At 59.1% G+C, this 12,913-nt stretch overlaps 7 protein-coding genes across 7 annotated transcripts; 5 read left to right on the forward strand and 2 right to left on the reverse strand.

Moving 5' to 3' along the window:
- Positions 1–152: 152 nt before the first annotated feature.
- On the forward strand, positions 153–1,752 carry CC84DRAFT_1194058 (uncharacterized protein; the record flags this gene model as incomplete). The annotated part of the gene is made up of 3 exons (XM_018181337.1): positions 153–718; positions 835–962; positions 1,015–1,752. Exons 1-3 carry the CDS (start codon positions 373–375, stop codon positions 1,750–1,752), a joined length of 1,212 nt encoding a protein of 403 aa, XP_018041096.1. The 5' UTR covers positions 153–372.
- Positions 1,753–2,481: 729 nt separating this feature from the next.
- On the forward strand, positions 2,482–4,459 carry CC84DRAFT_492581 (uncharacterized protein). The gene is made up of 2 exons (XM_018186511.1): positions 2,482–3,178; positions 3,281–4,459. Exons 1-2 carry the CDS (start codon positions 2,751–2,753, stop codon positions 4,203–4,205), a joined length of 1,353 nt encoding a protein of 450 aa, XP_018041097.1. The 5' UTR covers positions 2,482–2,750; the 3' UTR covers positions 4,206–4,459.
- CC84DRAFT_492582 (AMP-binding enzyme) lies at positions 4,460–6,721 on the reverse strand. The gene has a single exon (XM_018186512.1). The coding sequence runs from the start codon at positions 6,406–6,408 to the stop codon at positions 4,714–4,716; it is 1,695 nt and encodes a 564-aa protein (XP_018041098.1). The 5' UTR covers positions 6,409–6,721; the 3' UTR covers positions 4,460–4,713.
- A 312-nt stretch (positions 6,722–7,033) lies between these two features.
- Positions 7,034–8,977, forward strand: CC84DRAFT_1184668 (DUF1446-domain-containing protein; the record flags this gene model as incomplete). Its single annotated transcript, XM_018180767.1, has 3 exons — positions 7,034–7,101; positions 7,154–7,208; positions 7,262–8,977. 3 exons carry the CDS (start codon positions 7,034–7,036, stop codon positions 8,975–8,977), a joined length of 1,839 nt encoding a protein of 612 aa, XP_018041099.1.
- A 178-nt stretch (positions 8,978–9,155) lies between these two features.
- On the forward strand, positions 9,156–10,396 carry CC84DRAFT_1256499 (Thioesterase/thiol ester dehydrase-isomerase). Its single transcript, XM_018184631.1, has 2 exons — positions 9,156–9,426; positions 9,488–10,396. Exons 1-2 carry the CDS (start codon positions 9,295–9,297, stop codon positions 10,343–10,345), a joined length of 990 nt encoding a protein of 329 aa, XP_018041100.1. The 5' UTR covers positions 9,156–9,294; the 3' UTR covers positions 10,346–10,396.
- On the reverse strand, positions 10,397–11,506 carry CC84DRAFT_1161599 (enoyl-CoA hydratase/isomerase). Its single transcript, XM_018177782.1, has one exon. The coding sequence runs from the start codon at positions 11,246–11,248 to the stop codon at positions 10,415–10,417; it is 834 nt and encodes a 277-aa protein (XP_018041101.1). The 5' UTR covers positions 11,249–11,506; the 3' UTR covers positions 10,397–10,414.
- Positions 11,477–12,845, forward strand: CC84DRAFT_1139490 (carnitinyl-CoA dehydratase). Its single transcript, XM_018176240.1, has 2 exons — positions 11,477–12,203; positions 12,272–12,845. The coding sequence occupies exons 1-2, from the start codon at positions 11,816–11,818 to the stop codon at positions 12,733–12,735; spliced, it is 852 nt and encodes a 283-aa protein (XP_018041102.1). The 5' UTR covers positions 11,477–11,815; the 3' UTR covers positions 12,736–12,845.
- The last annotated feature ends 68 nt before the right edge of the window (positions 12,846–12,913 follow it).

A 12,913-nucleotide genomic window follows, 5' to 3' on the forward strand; every position in this document is an offset into this window, starting at 1 on the left:
GCCTCTTTTGAGCTTTTCATGCTAGCTTCTCGACTTCATGTGGCAATGCATAATTCTGTATAGAGTTTGGCCCGAAAAGCTCTGTGATACTTGTCGCTTGCATCGTACCGGTGTGCAGTGCATGTTGGGAAACACCATACGTAAGAGGCTCACGATTATATCGAGTCTAGCAAGTACACAATGTTTTGGAAGTACGGAGTGATACTAACGACTATTGGTAGTACTCTACCTTCCGTTTGATCAGAGACTTGCAACAATGCAGTATGTGTTGGAGCCACTAGCCCAATCAGGCCTTAGCGTCAGGTGTACCTTTTCGCCACCCACCTTCAACAACTACTCACTCGATACCAGTGCCCTTGCAGCACAATCCTCATGCCCTCAACTCTGACCCGCGCCATCTCACCTCCACCTCGACAAACAAAACGTCGAAAACAATCAGAGACTGCACATGCGACTCGGCAGCGACAAAATGACGCAAACCATCCGCTCTCGACCCCACCAGAGCACACGCTAGCGGCCGTGGAGGCAGGCAGAGTCAGAATCGAAGGGCATCTAGAGTATTTCAAAGAACGTCTATCGAAAGTATGTCGGCCTGTGGAAGAGGGTGTACCCAATATCTCGATCGAGGATTGGGCAAGATTGTATAAGGGGTGTGAGTATGAGTGTGGGAATCACTTTGTGGTGCATCAGCATAACCATCCGGTTTCGGGTGTGCATTGTAAGTTAAACTTTTGGAATTAAGCTACTCAAAAGAATACCACACAACGTGTCTCAATGCAACGCCTTGATTTTGCGACTTTGTTGCTTGTGAGGAGAAGCGCTGACGGAGCTTAGATGATCTCCGCTTACAGTTTTCGGAAACAAGCAGCATGTCATTCGCTGTGCCCAAAGGCCTGCCGGGGAACCCGAATTCCAAGAGCTTGGGGAGGATGGCGATTGAGACAAGAGTGCATAATCTATGGGTATATTACCATCGCCTATTAGCCCTAACGATATTGCTGACATCTGCCACAGAACCACCTCATCGAATCCGCATCCACGAGGACAGGCTCACTTCTCATCTGGGACACTGGGAAATACACAGTCTTGCCTCGGAAGAAATCATCCAATAGACCCCCATCGCTGCAGACCACGGACGAGGATTCAAATACCGATCTCGAAGACCAGAGTAGCCGAGAGGACGAGGCTAGAAACGAGAACGAGAGGCTCATCGACGCCTTCAAAGCACGCTACATTCGCCTCCGCCTCAACGGCGCAAGGCTCCCCAAGGATTACACCATCACTTTGCGCCTCCCCTCCGCTAAGAACGTGTCTAAACCGCGGCCCGCGAAGAGAAAAAGACCGAGAAAACCTAAAGCGAAGAATGCACCCCAGTCCACCGACTCTGAACCGGAAGACACAGACAAGGGCGCAGAGTTGCCACCGGAAGACGCGCAAGACATCGATACAGACTCCAGCGAAGACGCCCACATACGCCTTACCAACGCGTATCCCGGCTCCACGAACAGCATAGGCTCTGTGCATCAGCGGGCGTGGTTCATCCTGCTGGACCGGGCATCGAGCGGATTCGTGCAGGACAGTGAGACGGGGAAGTGGGTCAGCCGAGAAGGTAGCGGGTTTGAACCATTTCTTGTGCTGGGGAGGGATGTCGAGAGGAGCGTTGTTACAGGGCGGTTGGCGAGGGAGGTAGAGGGTGATGAAGGGGTGGAGGGTTTTGTTGGGAGGGGGGGATGGGTGGGGATTACTAGATGATATAGGGTGGATAGCTAGCCAGCGTGGAGGTGTTACATTTGGGAGCTTTACAAGTCGATGCCGTCGCGTCAGTGTGCACGAAGACTAGTGAGCAATCCGCAAATGTTGGAGCCACGAGGAGGTATGATATGACAGCATAGTACGGGAATCTTGAATCTACTTGATCCTGTTAAGTTTTGATTCGCGGTGATACATGTCAGTCTCTGGATCTCAGTGGGACGATATGAGCCTCGAATTGCCCTTGTTGTAGATCGGACTTGCCCCATCAAGGAGACATGGAATGAACACTTCCACGCCCATGACTCATCTCATGCCATTGTTGCTATTCGCGCCATTAGAGGACCGCCACCAATGAAGCCCAAATGGACCGTCTGCATCGAGCGCACCGGAGATGGGTACTGACAGAACGAAGCAGGTTGGGCGTGAAAACTGGGGTGGAGCTGAAAGCTCGTGGAACATTACAAATAGCTCTGTAGTCAAGCTTGTGTGGCGCCTTCTGCGTGTAGCAGGTTCTGCGTATTGCCCATACCCCGATTGGCAGAGGTGGTCATACGCATCTGAACTGTGTGGATGATCGTTATCATAGATCTCAGCCAGGCGCGCGGCCGATGTGCGGCACTGATTGGTGTTGCTGCTGCGAGTATATAAGAATACTGAGAAATCAAGGTCCCACGCCGCGAGCTGGTGGTGGTAAACCAGCGGCGATGTGCCCAGTCTTTACGACTTGGTAGAGCGCGTGTGGGCCAATGGTAGAATCATGGCCAAGCATGACGTCAAGCCGTCATATGGCCACACCAGCCACACCAAAGTTCTGAACGCTCTCTTCCGTCGTCTCCTACGTTCTGTTCCGGGAGAAAACAACCGCTCCAGGCCCGGGGTCAATCTGCCAGAGGTGTATGCGTGCAGGCGCCGGAAACGGCTAAAGCGCGCGGGCTGGAGCTCCCCATCGAGTCTTGCGACGAGCATCCCTCCGCACATGCGTGGTGCGCCCCAAGACGATGCGGTTATCGCCGACGCGCATCCTGTGTGCCGCCATCCTCCTCCTCACGCTGCTCCTCGTCTCCTTCGTCACGCGCCTGCTCTTCGGCCAGCGCGGCTTCGACATCCTCCCCGAGCGCCCCGACGCCGCTGCCGCGCGCGCCCGCCTGAATAGCAATGCGCCCGTCGTCCAGTACGGCGAGGAGTGCGCCCCCTTCCGGGCAGGCGCCCTCGACGATGTCACGATCGTGTTGAAGCTGGGCGCGGGGCAGGTCGCGACGCAGCTGCCGGCGTACTTTGCGCGCCTCAGCCGGTGCACGCGCAACGTGCTGCTGTTCTCAGACCGCAAGGGCGAATACGGCGGCTTCGAGATCGTCGATGCGCTCGCCAACCTACGCCCGGAATACAAATACAACAACCCCGACTTCGACATCTACGACAAGATCCAGTAAGCACCCCACCGGGCCCAAGTTGGGCGCGTCTTTCCTGCAGAACAAAGGACACGCGCCATCCTGTCGTACCTCGCACTGACTCTGTCCCCGCACCTTAGGCATGCGGTCGCACTCGAAGAGAAGACAACCGAGGGCTGGCGCCTCGACAAGTACAAGTTCCTTCCCATGATCGAGCTCGCCGACGCGCGGCGCCCCAAGTCGAACTGGTTCCTGTTCCTGGAGCTCGACACGTACGTCAACTGGGACAACATGCAGCGCTTCCTCGCCGCCTTCGACCCCAAGACGCCCTACTACTTCGGCTCGCCCGTGTGGCCGCGCAAGAAGCCCGTCTTCGCGCACGGCGGAAGCGGCTTCGTCCTCTCCCGCGGCGCCTTCAACAAGCTCATGGCGCGCGGCCGCATGTTCGCCGAGAACCATCGCAGCCCCGGGACACATCTGTTCGGCAAGGACGTGCGCAACGAGTGCTGCGGCGACCAAGTCCTCGCCAAGGTCCTCAAAGAAAGCGGCATCTCCATCCGCGGGTACTGGCCCATGTTCAACGGCGAGAGTCCCTCCAGCCTCCGCTTCAACAGCGAGCAGTGGTGCGAGGCCGTGCTGACGCTGCACCACCTCTCCCCGGACGAGTTCGCGAGCCTGGAGCGCTGGGAGGCCGCCCGCCCCCAGCGCGCGAAGCCGCTTACTTTCGAGACGCTGTTCCCGCACATCGAGCCCGCGCTGCAGGAGCGGCGGGACGACTGGACGAACCTGTCTGAAGACATCACATACAGCGGCAAGAAGACGGCCGGCAAATCCTGGGAGGCGTGCCGCGCGGCCTGCTCCCGGGTCCACAAGTGCATGCAGTACGAGCACGTCGGGGACACGTGCCGCCTGTCGCGGAGCATCCGCCTAGGCCATGCGCAGCCCGCGGGCAGCCAGGGAAAGGCGACGTCGGGGTGGATGACGAGCCGGATCGAGGCGTTCAAGACGAAGCACGGCAAGAGGTGCAAGGGCGGCGCGCATTTTCCGCATGCGAATCCACGATGAGGACCGAGCCGGACCGAACTGAATCAAGGACATGTGGAGTTTCTAGCATGGGAGGCGTTTGATACCCGGCGGCTGACTTGGCTTTGCGATTCGCACATCGCCATTATATACCCACCAGGACGTTGCGTGCATGGATTGGAGTTTTGGAGTTTCCAGGGTGGGTTGGGTTGGTATACGTCACAGCGCCGGGACAGACAGATGTCTGGGGGCAGTACGCCTTGTTTCCACAGGATACGCAAGTTTAGGGCGAGGGGTTCGCACCTTTGTCACAGTACCGTGTAGCATAACCTTGGAGGGGCCGGTGATGGAGGAGACATGACGGGAAAGCTTCGATCGAGCACGCCGGGACAGATACAATGAACCTATGTACCTTTCCAGGCATGGGAAATGCACTTCGCTACGGACGGTGATTTTACTGCGTACCTGTACCGCGTTTCTCACGGCTGACTTTCCTCCATCCAGGTTCGTCGAAGTCGCCAGGCCAGCCCTCTGTACCATGCCAACCACTCTACAACTTCACCCTCCGATCCTCCCGCTCCAGCGAACTCAAGCCGCTCCTCGCCCCCCTCAGCTCCGCCCTCAAAACCTTGCCCGTCGCATTCCGCGGCAGCCGCTGCACCTCCCACACGCCCCCCCTCAACTTCTTATATCCGCTCACCTTCCCGTCGACATCGCGCTGAATCGCTACCAGCGCCGCCTTCCGCGCCGCTTCCCCTGCAACATGCGCCTTCAACACCACATACCCCGCCGGCAGCTCCGTGAGCTGGCTCTCGTCCCACACCGCGGCCACCCCCGCCTCGGCCACGTTTGGGTGCGAGTTCAGATACGCTTCGAGCTCCGCGGGGGAGACCTGGAAGCCCTTGTACTTGATGAGCTCCTTGGTGCGCCCGACGACGCTGAGGATGCCCGCAGCGGAGATGGTGCATACGTCGCCGGTGTTGTACCAGCCGTCGTGCGGAAACGCAGCGCGGTTTGCCTCGGCGTTGAACGCGTAGCCGCGCGTGATGTTGGGGCCACGCAGCCATAGCTCGCCCGGGCCGCCCTCGGGCGCATCGTCGGCGCCGGCGTTGACGCGCAGCACGGCGGAGACGTTGGGGAGCAGGGGGCCGACGGCGGTGGGCGGCTGCAGGGCGGCAGCGCGCTGGTACGCGACGTACCCCGCGGCTTCGGTCATGCCGTAGACTTGGTTGATACGCCAGGGCGCCTTCTCGAGGAGGCGCGCCAGCATGTCCGCCTTGAAGGGCGGGCCGCCGCAGTCGATCTTCTCGGCCCGGCTGAAGTCGAAGCGCGTTGTGATGTCTGAATTTGCGAGCGCGAGCACGACGGCGGGGACGCCCTGGAAGATGGTCGGCTTCACCGAATCGACGAGCGCGGCGTATGGCTCGAGGCCGAAGACGGGCATCGCGTGGTGGTGGATGCCCATATAGGGCCCGAAGAAGAGCGGGAACGTGGTGTTGCCAATGTGCGCGAAGGGGGTGAAGGCGACAATGGCGGAGCCGCGGTGGAACTGCGGCGCGTCATGGGCTTCGAGTTGCTTGACGTTGGCGACGAAGTTGTGGTGCGTGAGTTGGACGCCTTTGGGCGCGCCGGTCGTGCCCGAGGAGAGGTGGATGGTTGCGAGGCGTTGGCGCGTGTCTGCGTAGTGTGGTATGGGCAGCGGGTCGCGGAACGATGCGAAGTCGTCGGGTATGTGTTTGTATTGGGGCGAGCTTGACGCTGCCCGCTCGACAATGGATACTATGGTTGGTGGGCTCCAGGATACGCCCTGCGCTTGGAGGTCTTTCACCGCCAGCGCAATCGCTTCTTCCACCTTCGACACCACAGGCCCGTACACGACGGCGAAAGCAGGTCTCGTGACCGTCAGCCCGTGGGCAATGTCCGCCGCGACGATGGCATGGTTGATCGGGCAGACCACGCCGCCTGTCCAGAGGACCGCGTGCACAATCTCGACATAGTCGCAGGAATTGGGCAGGATAACAGCCCAGTGTGCTTGGTCGCGCGGTCTGAACGTCTTTGCCAGGCCGTTTGCGAGGCGTCCGGCGTTGGTGCGGAGTTCGTGGAGCGTGAGGGAGCGGTGCGTGAGCGAGTCTGAGGCGATGAGGTGCGATGGGGGCAGTGGGGGCGTGGTTGAGGTGTGGAGGAGCTGTGTTAGGGACAGGGTGGTGGGGATGTCGATCTGGGTCGGAGACGTGTAAATCTTCATGTTTGCGGAGGAATGCGCGACTGCATGAGCGCGGAGAGAGCTCAAGACTGGATGCTCAATCAACAGCACTTGAATCGACCGTCGGATGTGCGCAGCGCTCGCCGTCCAGGATGCAGAAGCACGACGCAGCCTGACTCACGGCGTCCTGCAGCCCACAGCACCCCGACAGCTCCGGAGGATGCGCCTGCTCTGCGATGCTTTTCCGCTCGTCAACACGAGGCGCGATGTGGAACAGCTCCTCCAATATTATTGTGGAGCCCCTGCCCGACCCCGCTGCGGCCCGGGAACGTCGCGCCCACATCCCCAAAATCGAGCTATACCTCCTACGAGGTAGTGCGGATCTAATGATTCAGACGGCTGGGATCGCCGTCCGGACGAGCCGAGGACGCGAGCGGGGAGTTCTTGTGCCGGCGTGCGGCGTGGGCGGTGAGTTGGACATGGAGGCGGGAAGGATAAATGATGTTGAGGAGAGGTACTGTCGAAGGGTCGTACACCTGAGCTCCAGTTGGAGGCCCGTCACGTGCATTCACACCATCGTCGACATAGGAGGCCATCACGCCTGCACTTGAGCGGTCTCGGACAAGGTCCTGCTTGTTCGACATCAGCCGCCGCCACAGAGCTCGAAATGCCGTCGAAACGACCGATTCGGATCGGGAATGCGTCTGGGGCCATTGGAGATGGGATAGACCAAGTGTATGCAATCTACCCACTGCACACCAAGCCGCATACCTAACCAGCATCACAGCTACCGTCTCGCACGCGACGGCGAGGTAGACGCCATCACAGCAGACTACCTCGCAGTAGGCCTCATTCAGAATGTCCTCCGGGAAACACCCATTGACTTACTTTTAAGGAATTCAACATCGCCTGGAAAGCCATCGAGCTCACCACGCGCCCGGATCTAGGTTACGAGCCCAACTTCCTCGACCAGCTCGCCTGGCAAGATGGTGCCGCAGCGCAGCTCCTCGCACGCAAGAACATCAAGGTCGTGCACGATGGCGGGGCGCTGAATCCAAAAGGCCTGGCGCAGAAGACAGATGAGTATTTCAAGAGTCTCGGGATCGAGGGCGTGAAGATTGCATGGGTCGATGGGGACAATGTCACGGGCCTTGTCAAGGAGGGAAAGCTTGGAAAGTTGATGCATCTCGACCAGCGCGGCCTGGAGCTGGGCGAGCTCCGAGACAAGGTCCTCGCTGCGAACGTGTACACGGGGATGGCGGGCGTAATTGCTGCGCTGGAGGCCGGCGCGCAGATAGTGATTTGCGGGCGGTGTACGGATGCGTCGCCTGTGATGGGGCTGGCGGCGTGGTGGCACGGGTGGAAGAGCACGGATTACGCGCAGCTGGCGGGAAGTTTGCTCGCAGGTCACATCATCGAGTGCGGAGCGTATGTGACCGGTGGGAACTTCTGTGGGTGGAGGGAGATTGAGAGTCTGCACCATGTTGGGTATCCGATTGCGGAGATCGCCAGGGACGGCACGTGTGTGATCACAAAGCCGGAGCATACGAATGGCGCGGTGACGGTCGACACATGCAAGGCGCAGCTGCTGTACGAGATCCAGGGTCCGTTCTATCTCAACCCGGACGTCACGGCGCGCATCGACGGCGCGCAGCTCGAGCAGATTGGCAAGAACCGCGTGCGTCTCACAGGCATCGTGGGTACCGCGCCGCCTCCGACGTCCAAGCTAGCTATCTGCCTCCTCGGAGGCTGGCAGGCCGAAGTCTGTGGCTACGCGGCGGGCCTGGACACGCGCGAGAAACTCGCCCTCATGAAGGACCAGGTTATGCGGGAGATCGACCCCAAGGACTTTTCGACCTTCAGCATGGAGGTGTATGGGAGCAGTCCCGAGGATCCAAAGTCCCAGCAGGAATGTACAGTCACGCTACGCATGTTCGCGCAGAGCGAGGATAAGGATGCAATGCTCAAGTTCAAGCGTGCCATCTTCTACAACGGTATGCAAGGGTACTGTGGCCTGCATCTGGCGATGGACTGGAGGACCATGGAGCCGAAGCCGTATGTGCGGTATTTCCCGAGTCTGGTGCCGAGCGTGGGTGTGCAGTTGACGGCAAGCTTTGTCGATGGGAGAGTCGTCAATGTGCCACCGAAAACGAAGGAAGAGTGCGCGGAGAAGGTTGCTGAGCAGCTCAACTACGATCCTGAAGCTCCTGCTTCTCTGTCTTCGTTTGGGCACACGGCGCGGAGACCGCTGGGCGACCTTGTCTTTGCGCGCTCGGGGGACAAAGGTGGGAATGCGAATGTAGGATTCTGGGTCAGGGAGCGTGCGGCGTGGCCGTGGCTCAGGAGTTTTCTGACAAGGGAGAGGTGCGTTGAGCTACTTGGGGATGATTGGAAACACAGGTACAGCGTGGAGAGGTGTGAGTTTGGGAGGCTGATGGCGGTGCATTTTGTCATCAAAGGCCTGCTACAGGAGGGGGTAAGTAGTAGTAGTGTGCTGGATGGATTTGGGAAGAGTGTTGGAGAGTTTTTGAGAGCGAGACATGTAGATGTTCCCGTGGAGTTGTTGAGAGCGGAGGAGAGGCGGCGGGCTACGATGAAGGGGAAGTTGTAGCAAGACCTACTTTTCGACATCACTGTCACACCATGGAACAATCACCATAGCTGTTCATATATCCTAAATCTCACACGCGGACTTGAAATCGTCTATGTCACGTGGTCATGATTGGCAAAAGCCGAGGTCGGATGTTGTACCCCGAACGACTGTTGCTCTTCCCCACATCGACACCGACGTCTGCAGACTAGCGTGCATCATGCTGCATGATCCCTGCCCATCTGTAGCTCCAGTGTTTCTTATATCCTGTGTCACCATCCCGCGAGACAAAACACACCAAATTCCAATTTTCCCACCGATTCAAGATATCCAACGAAATGACAGCCGCCAAAGACAAACCAACCAAACGCCCAGACGGCCGCTACGACAACGTCGATTTCACAAAAGCAGTTGGCTTCAAGCTGCCCACCGTAAAAGCGAGCTACCTACGCCGCGACGTGCTCCTCTTCGTACATTCCCCCATCCAATCACCTTGGAAAACAATCAAACAATGGATGCTAACGCATCCAGGCCAACGCAATAGGCTGCACCAAAGATGAACTCCACTTCCTCTACGAGCTGCATCCCAACTTCTCCTGCTTCCCCACCTTCCCCATCAACCTCCCCTTCAAGCAGACAGACCCAGACGTCTACGACTTCTTCGCCCGCGCCCTGCTCACCGACGTCCCCGGCGTCCCGCCCTTCGACCCCCAGCGCTCCGTCGACGGCGAGCGCGGCATCGAGATCCTGGCGCCCATTCCCGTGTCGAGCGCGGGCCTGGATCTCGAAATCAGCCCGCAGATCGTGGGCGTGTACGACAAGGGCGGGAACATGATTCAGGAGATGGTGCAGCGCGTGGTGGATGCCAGGACCGGGACCGTGTACGCGGAGCTGACGAGCAAGGCGTTTGGCATCGGGCAGGGCGGGTATGGCGGGCCTCCTGGCCCCAAGACGCCGAGTTATAGCCCCCCGCAGAGGACGCCGGATGCCGTGCACGTGTTCCAGACGACACCTGAGACGACGCTATTATATCGGCTGTGCGGGGATTATAATCCCATCCATGCAGATGATGGGTTTGCAAGAGAGGGCGGGTTCAAGGGCGCGTTTCTGCAGGGGCTGGGCACGTGGAATATTGCGGCTCATGGGGTGTTGAGGGAGTTGGGGGGGAGTGAGGCTGGGCGATTGAGGAGTTTCAAGGCGAGGTTTGCAAAGATTGTGTATCCTGGAGATGCATTGGAGACGAGAATGTGGAGGGTCGGCGAGAAGACGGTTGAGGGGAGGGTGTTGGAAGAGATCATCTTCCAGACCGTGGTGCAGGAGGATGGACGGGTGGTGTTGAGCAATGGGTTTGTGGAGTTGTGGAAGAAAGGACTGGAGAGCAAATTGTAGCTTTGGAAGTGCAAGATGATCGCTTGACATACTGATAAGCCATTCAGGTTTTACACTTGTACAGATCCTTCATAACCGACTCCCTTTCCACACCGGCTTTCTCTTCTCACTAAACGCCTTCAGACCCTCCTTGATATTCTCCCCCTTCTGCAGCTCAGCCCACTCTCTATCCAGGACCAGTTCAACCGCCCTCTCCACGCTTGCGGTCTCCCACCCCTCTCTCAACCCCGCTCGGGTACATATGATAGCATCGGGACTATTCTCTGCCATCTTACTTGCCAACCTCACTGCCTCATCGACAACCTCCTCCTTCTTCACCACCCGATTCACAATCCCCCACTCGCATGCTTTCTGCGCAGTTATCGGTTCGCCTAATAATGCAAACTCGCTCGCCCTTTGTAGCCCCACCGTCCGTATGAGTCGCGGCAGCGCGCCCCCGATCGGCGCAACACCGCGCTTCACCTCGGGCAGCCCAAACACCGCATCCTCACTCGCAACAACCAGATCGCAGTTGACCACGAACTCGCACCCGCCGCCCATCGCGAGCCCGTTCACCGCTGCGATGACCGGCTTTTTCCCGAGGCGTCTGCTCAGCGGCGTGAATGCGGGCTTGTTGCCCATCCGCTTGGACGGATCCGCGTCGTCGCCCATGCTGCCGTTCCACTCCTTGAGGTCTGCGCCCGCGGAGAAGGCGCGGCCTGTGCCGGTGATGACGGCGACGCTGAGGGTGGGTTCGGCGTCGAGCCAGGCCCAAACCGAGTGCATTTCCCACTGCCCGGCAGTAGACATGGCGTTCAATGCTTGGGGGCGGTCCATGCGGATGAGCAGGACGCGGGGGGCGGGGAACGAGAGTTTGAGGAAGGTTGGGGTTGGGGGTGGCGGGGTGGCTGTTGGGAAGGACATGTTGGAGGTGGGTTACGGGAGTGAGAGGCTCGACTCCAGAAGTCACTTTCTTGTCATGAAGTGTGAGATGGAAGCCGATCCCTGGTGCCTGTGTCGCAGCGTGAAAGTGAAGGTGTGGCGAGTCAGGGAGCTGTCCCTTCGCCTCGGTACTAGAGCTGCTTGACTCAGTGCCATGCACGATCTCATGATTCATTAGCCCGCGCTGTTCCCGTCCTCCGCAGCTCGTGGCCAGAGCTTGTGACCCGCGATGCGCCGCTGTTCGGCGGGGAGGAGAGTGCGAAGTTGGCTCGCCGGGCTCGGAAGACCCCGCGGGGCCGCTGCCGCAGTGGACCGCAGTGGACCGCTACTGAGTCGCCGCAGGGCACCGATGATTCAGCGTGGGGAAGCTCGGCAGGCACAACCCGAGCAGCTTGCAACGCGTCCAGCATCTGTTGGCGACTTGCGACTCCGAGAGCCTAGTTGGCCTTGCATTGATTCGGATCGTGCGCCGTAGCATCCTTCTCCGTCTCTCATCGCGACGCCCGCTTTCCTACGCATGCCCTCCCGGTAGCAGCCCAAACCGCCAGAATGACGACTCCTCGCACGAAGAACCCCATGCCCGAGTGGATAGAATCGCCACATCCGCACGTCCAGCATTCCCTCATCACATTCCCAGCGAAGCACATCCTCCAGGTGACCATCAACCGCCCAGAAGCGCGCAATTGCCTCCCGGTGGAGGGCACCATCGAGCTCGGCGCATTGTGGAAATGGTACGATGCAGAGCCCGAGCTGCGCGTGGCCGTCTTCACCGGGGCCGGCGACAAGGCGTTTTGCGCGGGCATGGACTTGAAGCAGCGGTTCGACATCCTGGACACGGGCGACATCGCGCATGATTATCCGCCCGGGCAGTTCGCAGGCATGAGCAATCGGGCGGGGAAGAAGCCGATTATTGTGGCGTGCAACGGGCATGCGCATGGTAAGAAACCCATTGCTCACGAGTTCGATGCGGCAAGGAGTAGATCAGGTCTGACAAAGTGCACCTAGGCGGCGGCTTCGAGGCCATCCTCAACGCCGACGTCATATTCGCCTCGCCCAACGCGACCTTTGCACTCCCCGAAGTCCTCCGCGGCGTCTCAGCCCTCGCTGGCGCCCTCCCCCGCGTCTTCCTTCTCTTCGGCAACCACCGCGCTATGGATCTTATCCTCACCGGCCGCCGGCTCTCCGTCGAGGAAGCACACGCTTGGGGCCTCGTCAAGGAGATCGTGCCGCAAGAACAGCTTCTAGAAAAGACATTAGAGTATGCAAAGCTGATTGCGAGTCTGAGTCCAGATAGCGTTATTATTAGTCGGATGGCGGCGAGAGAGGCCTGGGAGACGGGTGTTAGTAGGGCGACGATGAGGGGGCAGGAGTTGTGGGCGGAGAATATGCTGAGAAGCGAGAATGCGAGAGAGGGGCTGTTGGCGTACAAGGAGAAGAGGGAGCCACGGTGGAAGAGGAGTCATTTGTAGGGTCGGATGGATGACGATGGTAAGAAATTGGGCAGTAGCTAATCGCCAACCCATACATTAGGCGCTTTTCGGATCTGACCTGGAAAGTACATAATCAAAATGGACTGCGCAATGTCAGGTTCAAGAACTGTGCCGCTGCCCAACAGGACTAGTGCACGCGCTTGAACCGACTCACATC

This window comes from Paraphaeosphaeria sporulosa, assembly GCF_001642045.1.
Source record: "Paraphaeosphaeria sporulosa strain AP3s5-JAC2a unplaced genomic scaffold CC84scaffold_2, whole genome shotgun sequence".
In the NCBI taxonomy this organism is placed as follows: Eukaryota; Fungi; Ascomycota; class Dothideomycetes; order Pleosporales; family Didymosphaeriaceae; genus Paraphaeosphaeria; species Paraphaeosphaeria sporulosa.

What these genes read in the sequence shown, in the direction of transcription:
- CC84DRAFT_1256499 (XM_018184631.1), top strand. Translation starts at nt 9,295, where the DNA reads ATGACAGCCGCCAAAGACAAACCAACCAAACGCCCAGACGGCCGCTAC. An exon ending in GCCGCGACGTGCTCCTCTTC is followed by an intron (nt 9,427 to 9,487) that starts GTACATTCCCCC and finishes TAACGCATCCAG; the next exon opens with GCCAACGCAATAGGCTGCAC.
- CC84DRAFT_492582 (XM_018186512.1), bottom strand. Translation starts at nt 6,408, where the DNA reads ATGAAGATTTACACGTCTCCGACCCAGATCGACATCCCCACCACCCTG.
- CC84DRAFT_1161599 (XM_018177782.1), bottom strand. Translation starts at nt 11,248, where the DNA reads ATGTCCTTCCCAACAGCCACCCCGCCACCCCCAACCCCAACCTTCCTC.
- CC84DRAFT_1139490 (XM_018176240.1), top strand. Translation starts at nt 11,816, where the DNA reads ATGACGACTCCTCGCACGAAGAACCCCATGCCCGAGTGGATAGAATCG. An exon ending in GTGCAACGGGCATGCGCATG is followed by an intron (nt 12,204 to 12,271) that starts GTAAGAAACCCA and finishes AAGTGCACCTAG; the next exon opens with GCGGCGGCTTCGAGGCCATC.
- CC84DRAFT_492581 (XM_018186511.1), top strand. Translation starts at nt 2,751, where the DNA reads ATGCGGTTATCGCCGACGCGCATCCTGTGTGCCGCCATCCTCCTCCTC. An exon ending in GACATCTACGACAAGATCCA is followed by an intron (nt 3,179 to 3,280) that starts GTAAGCACCCCA and finishes CCCGCACCTTAG; the next exon opens with GCATGCGGTCGCACTCGAAG.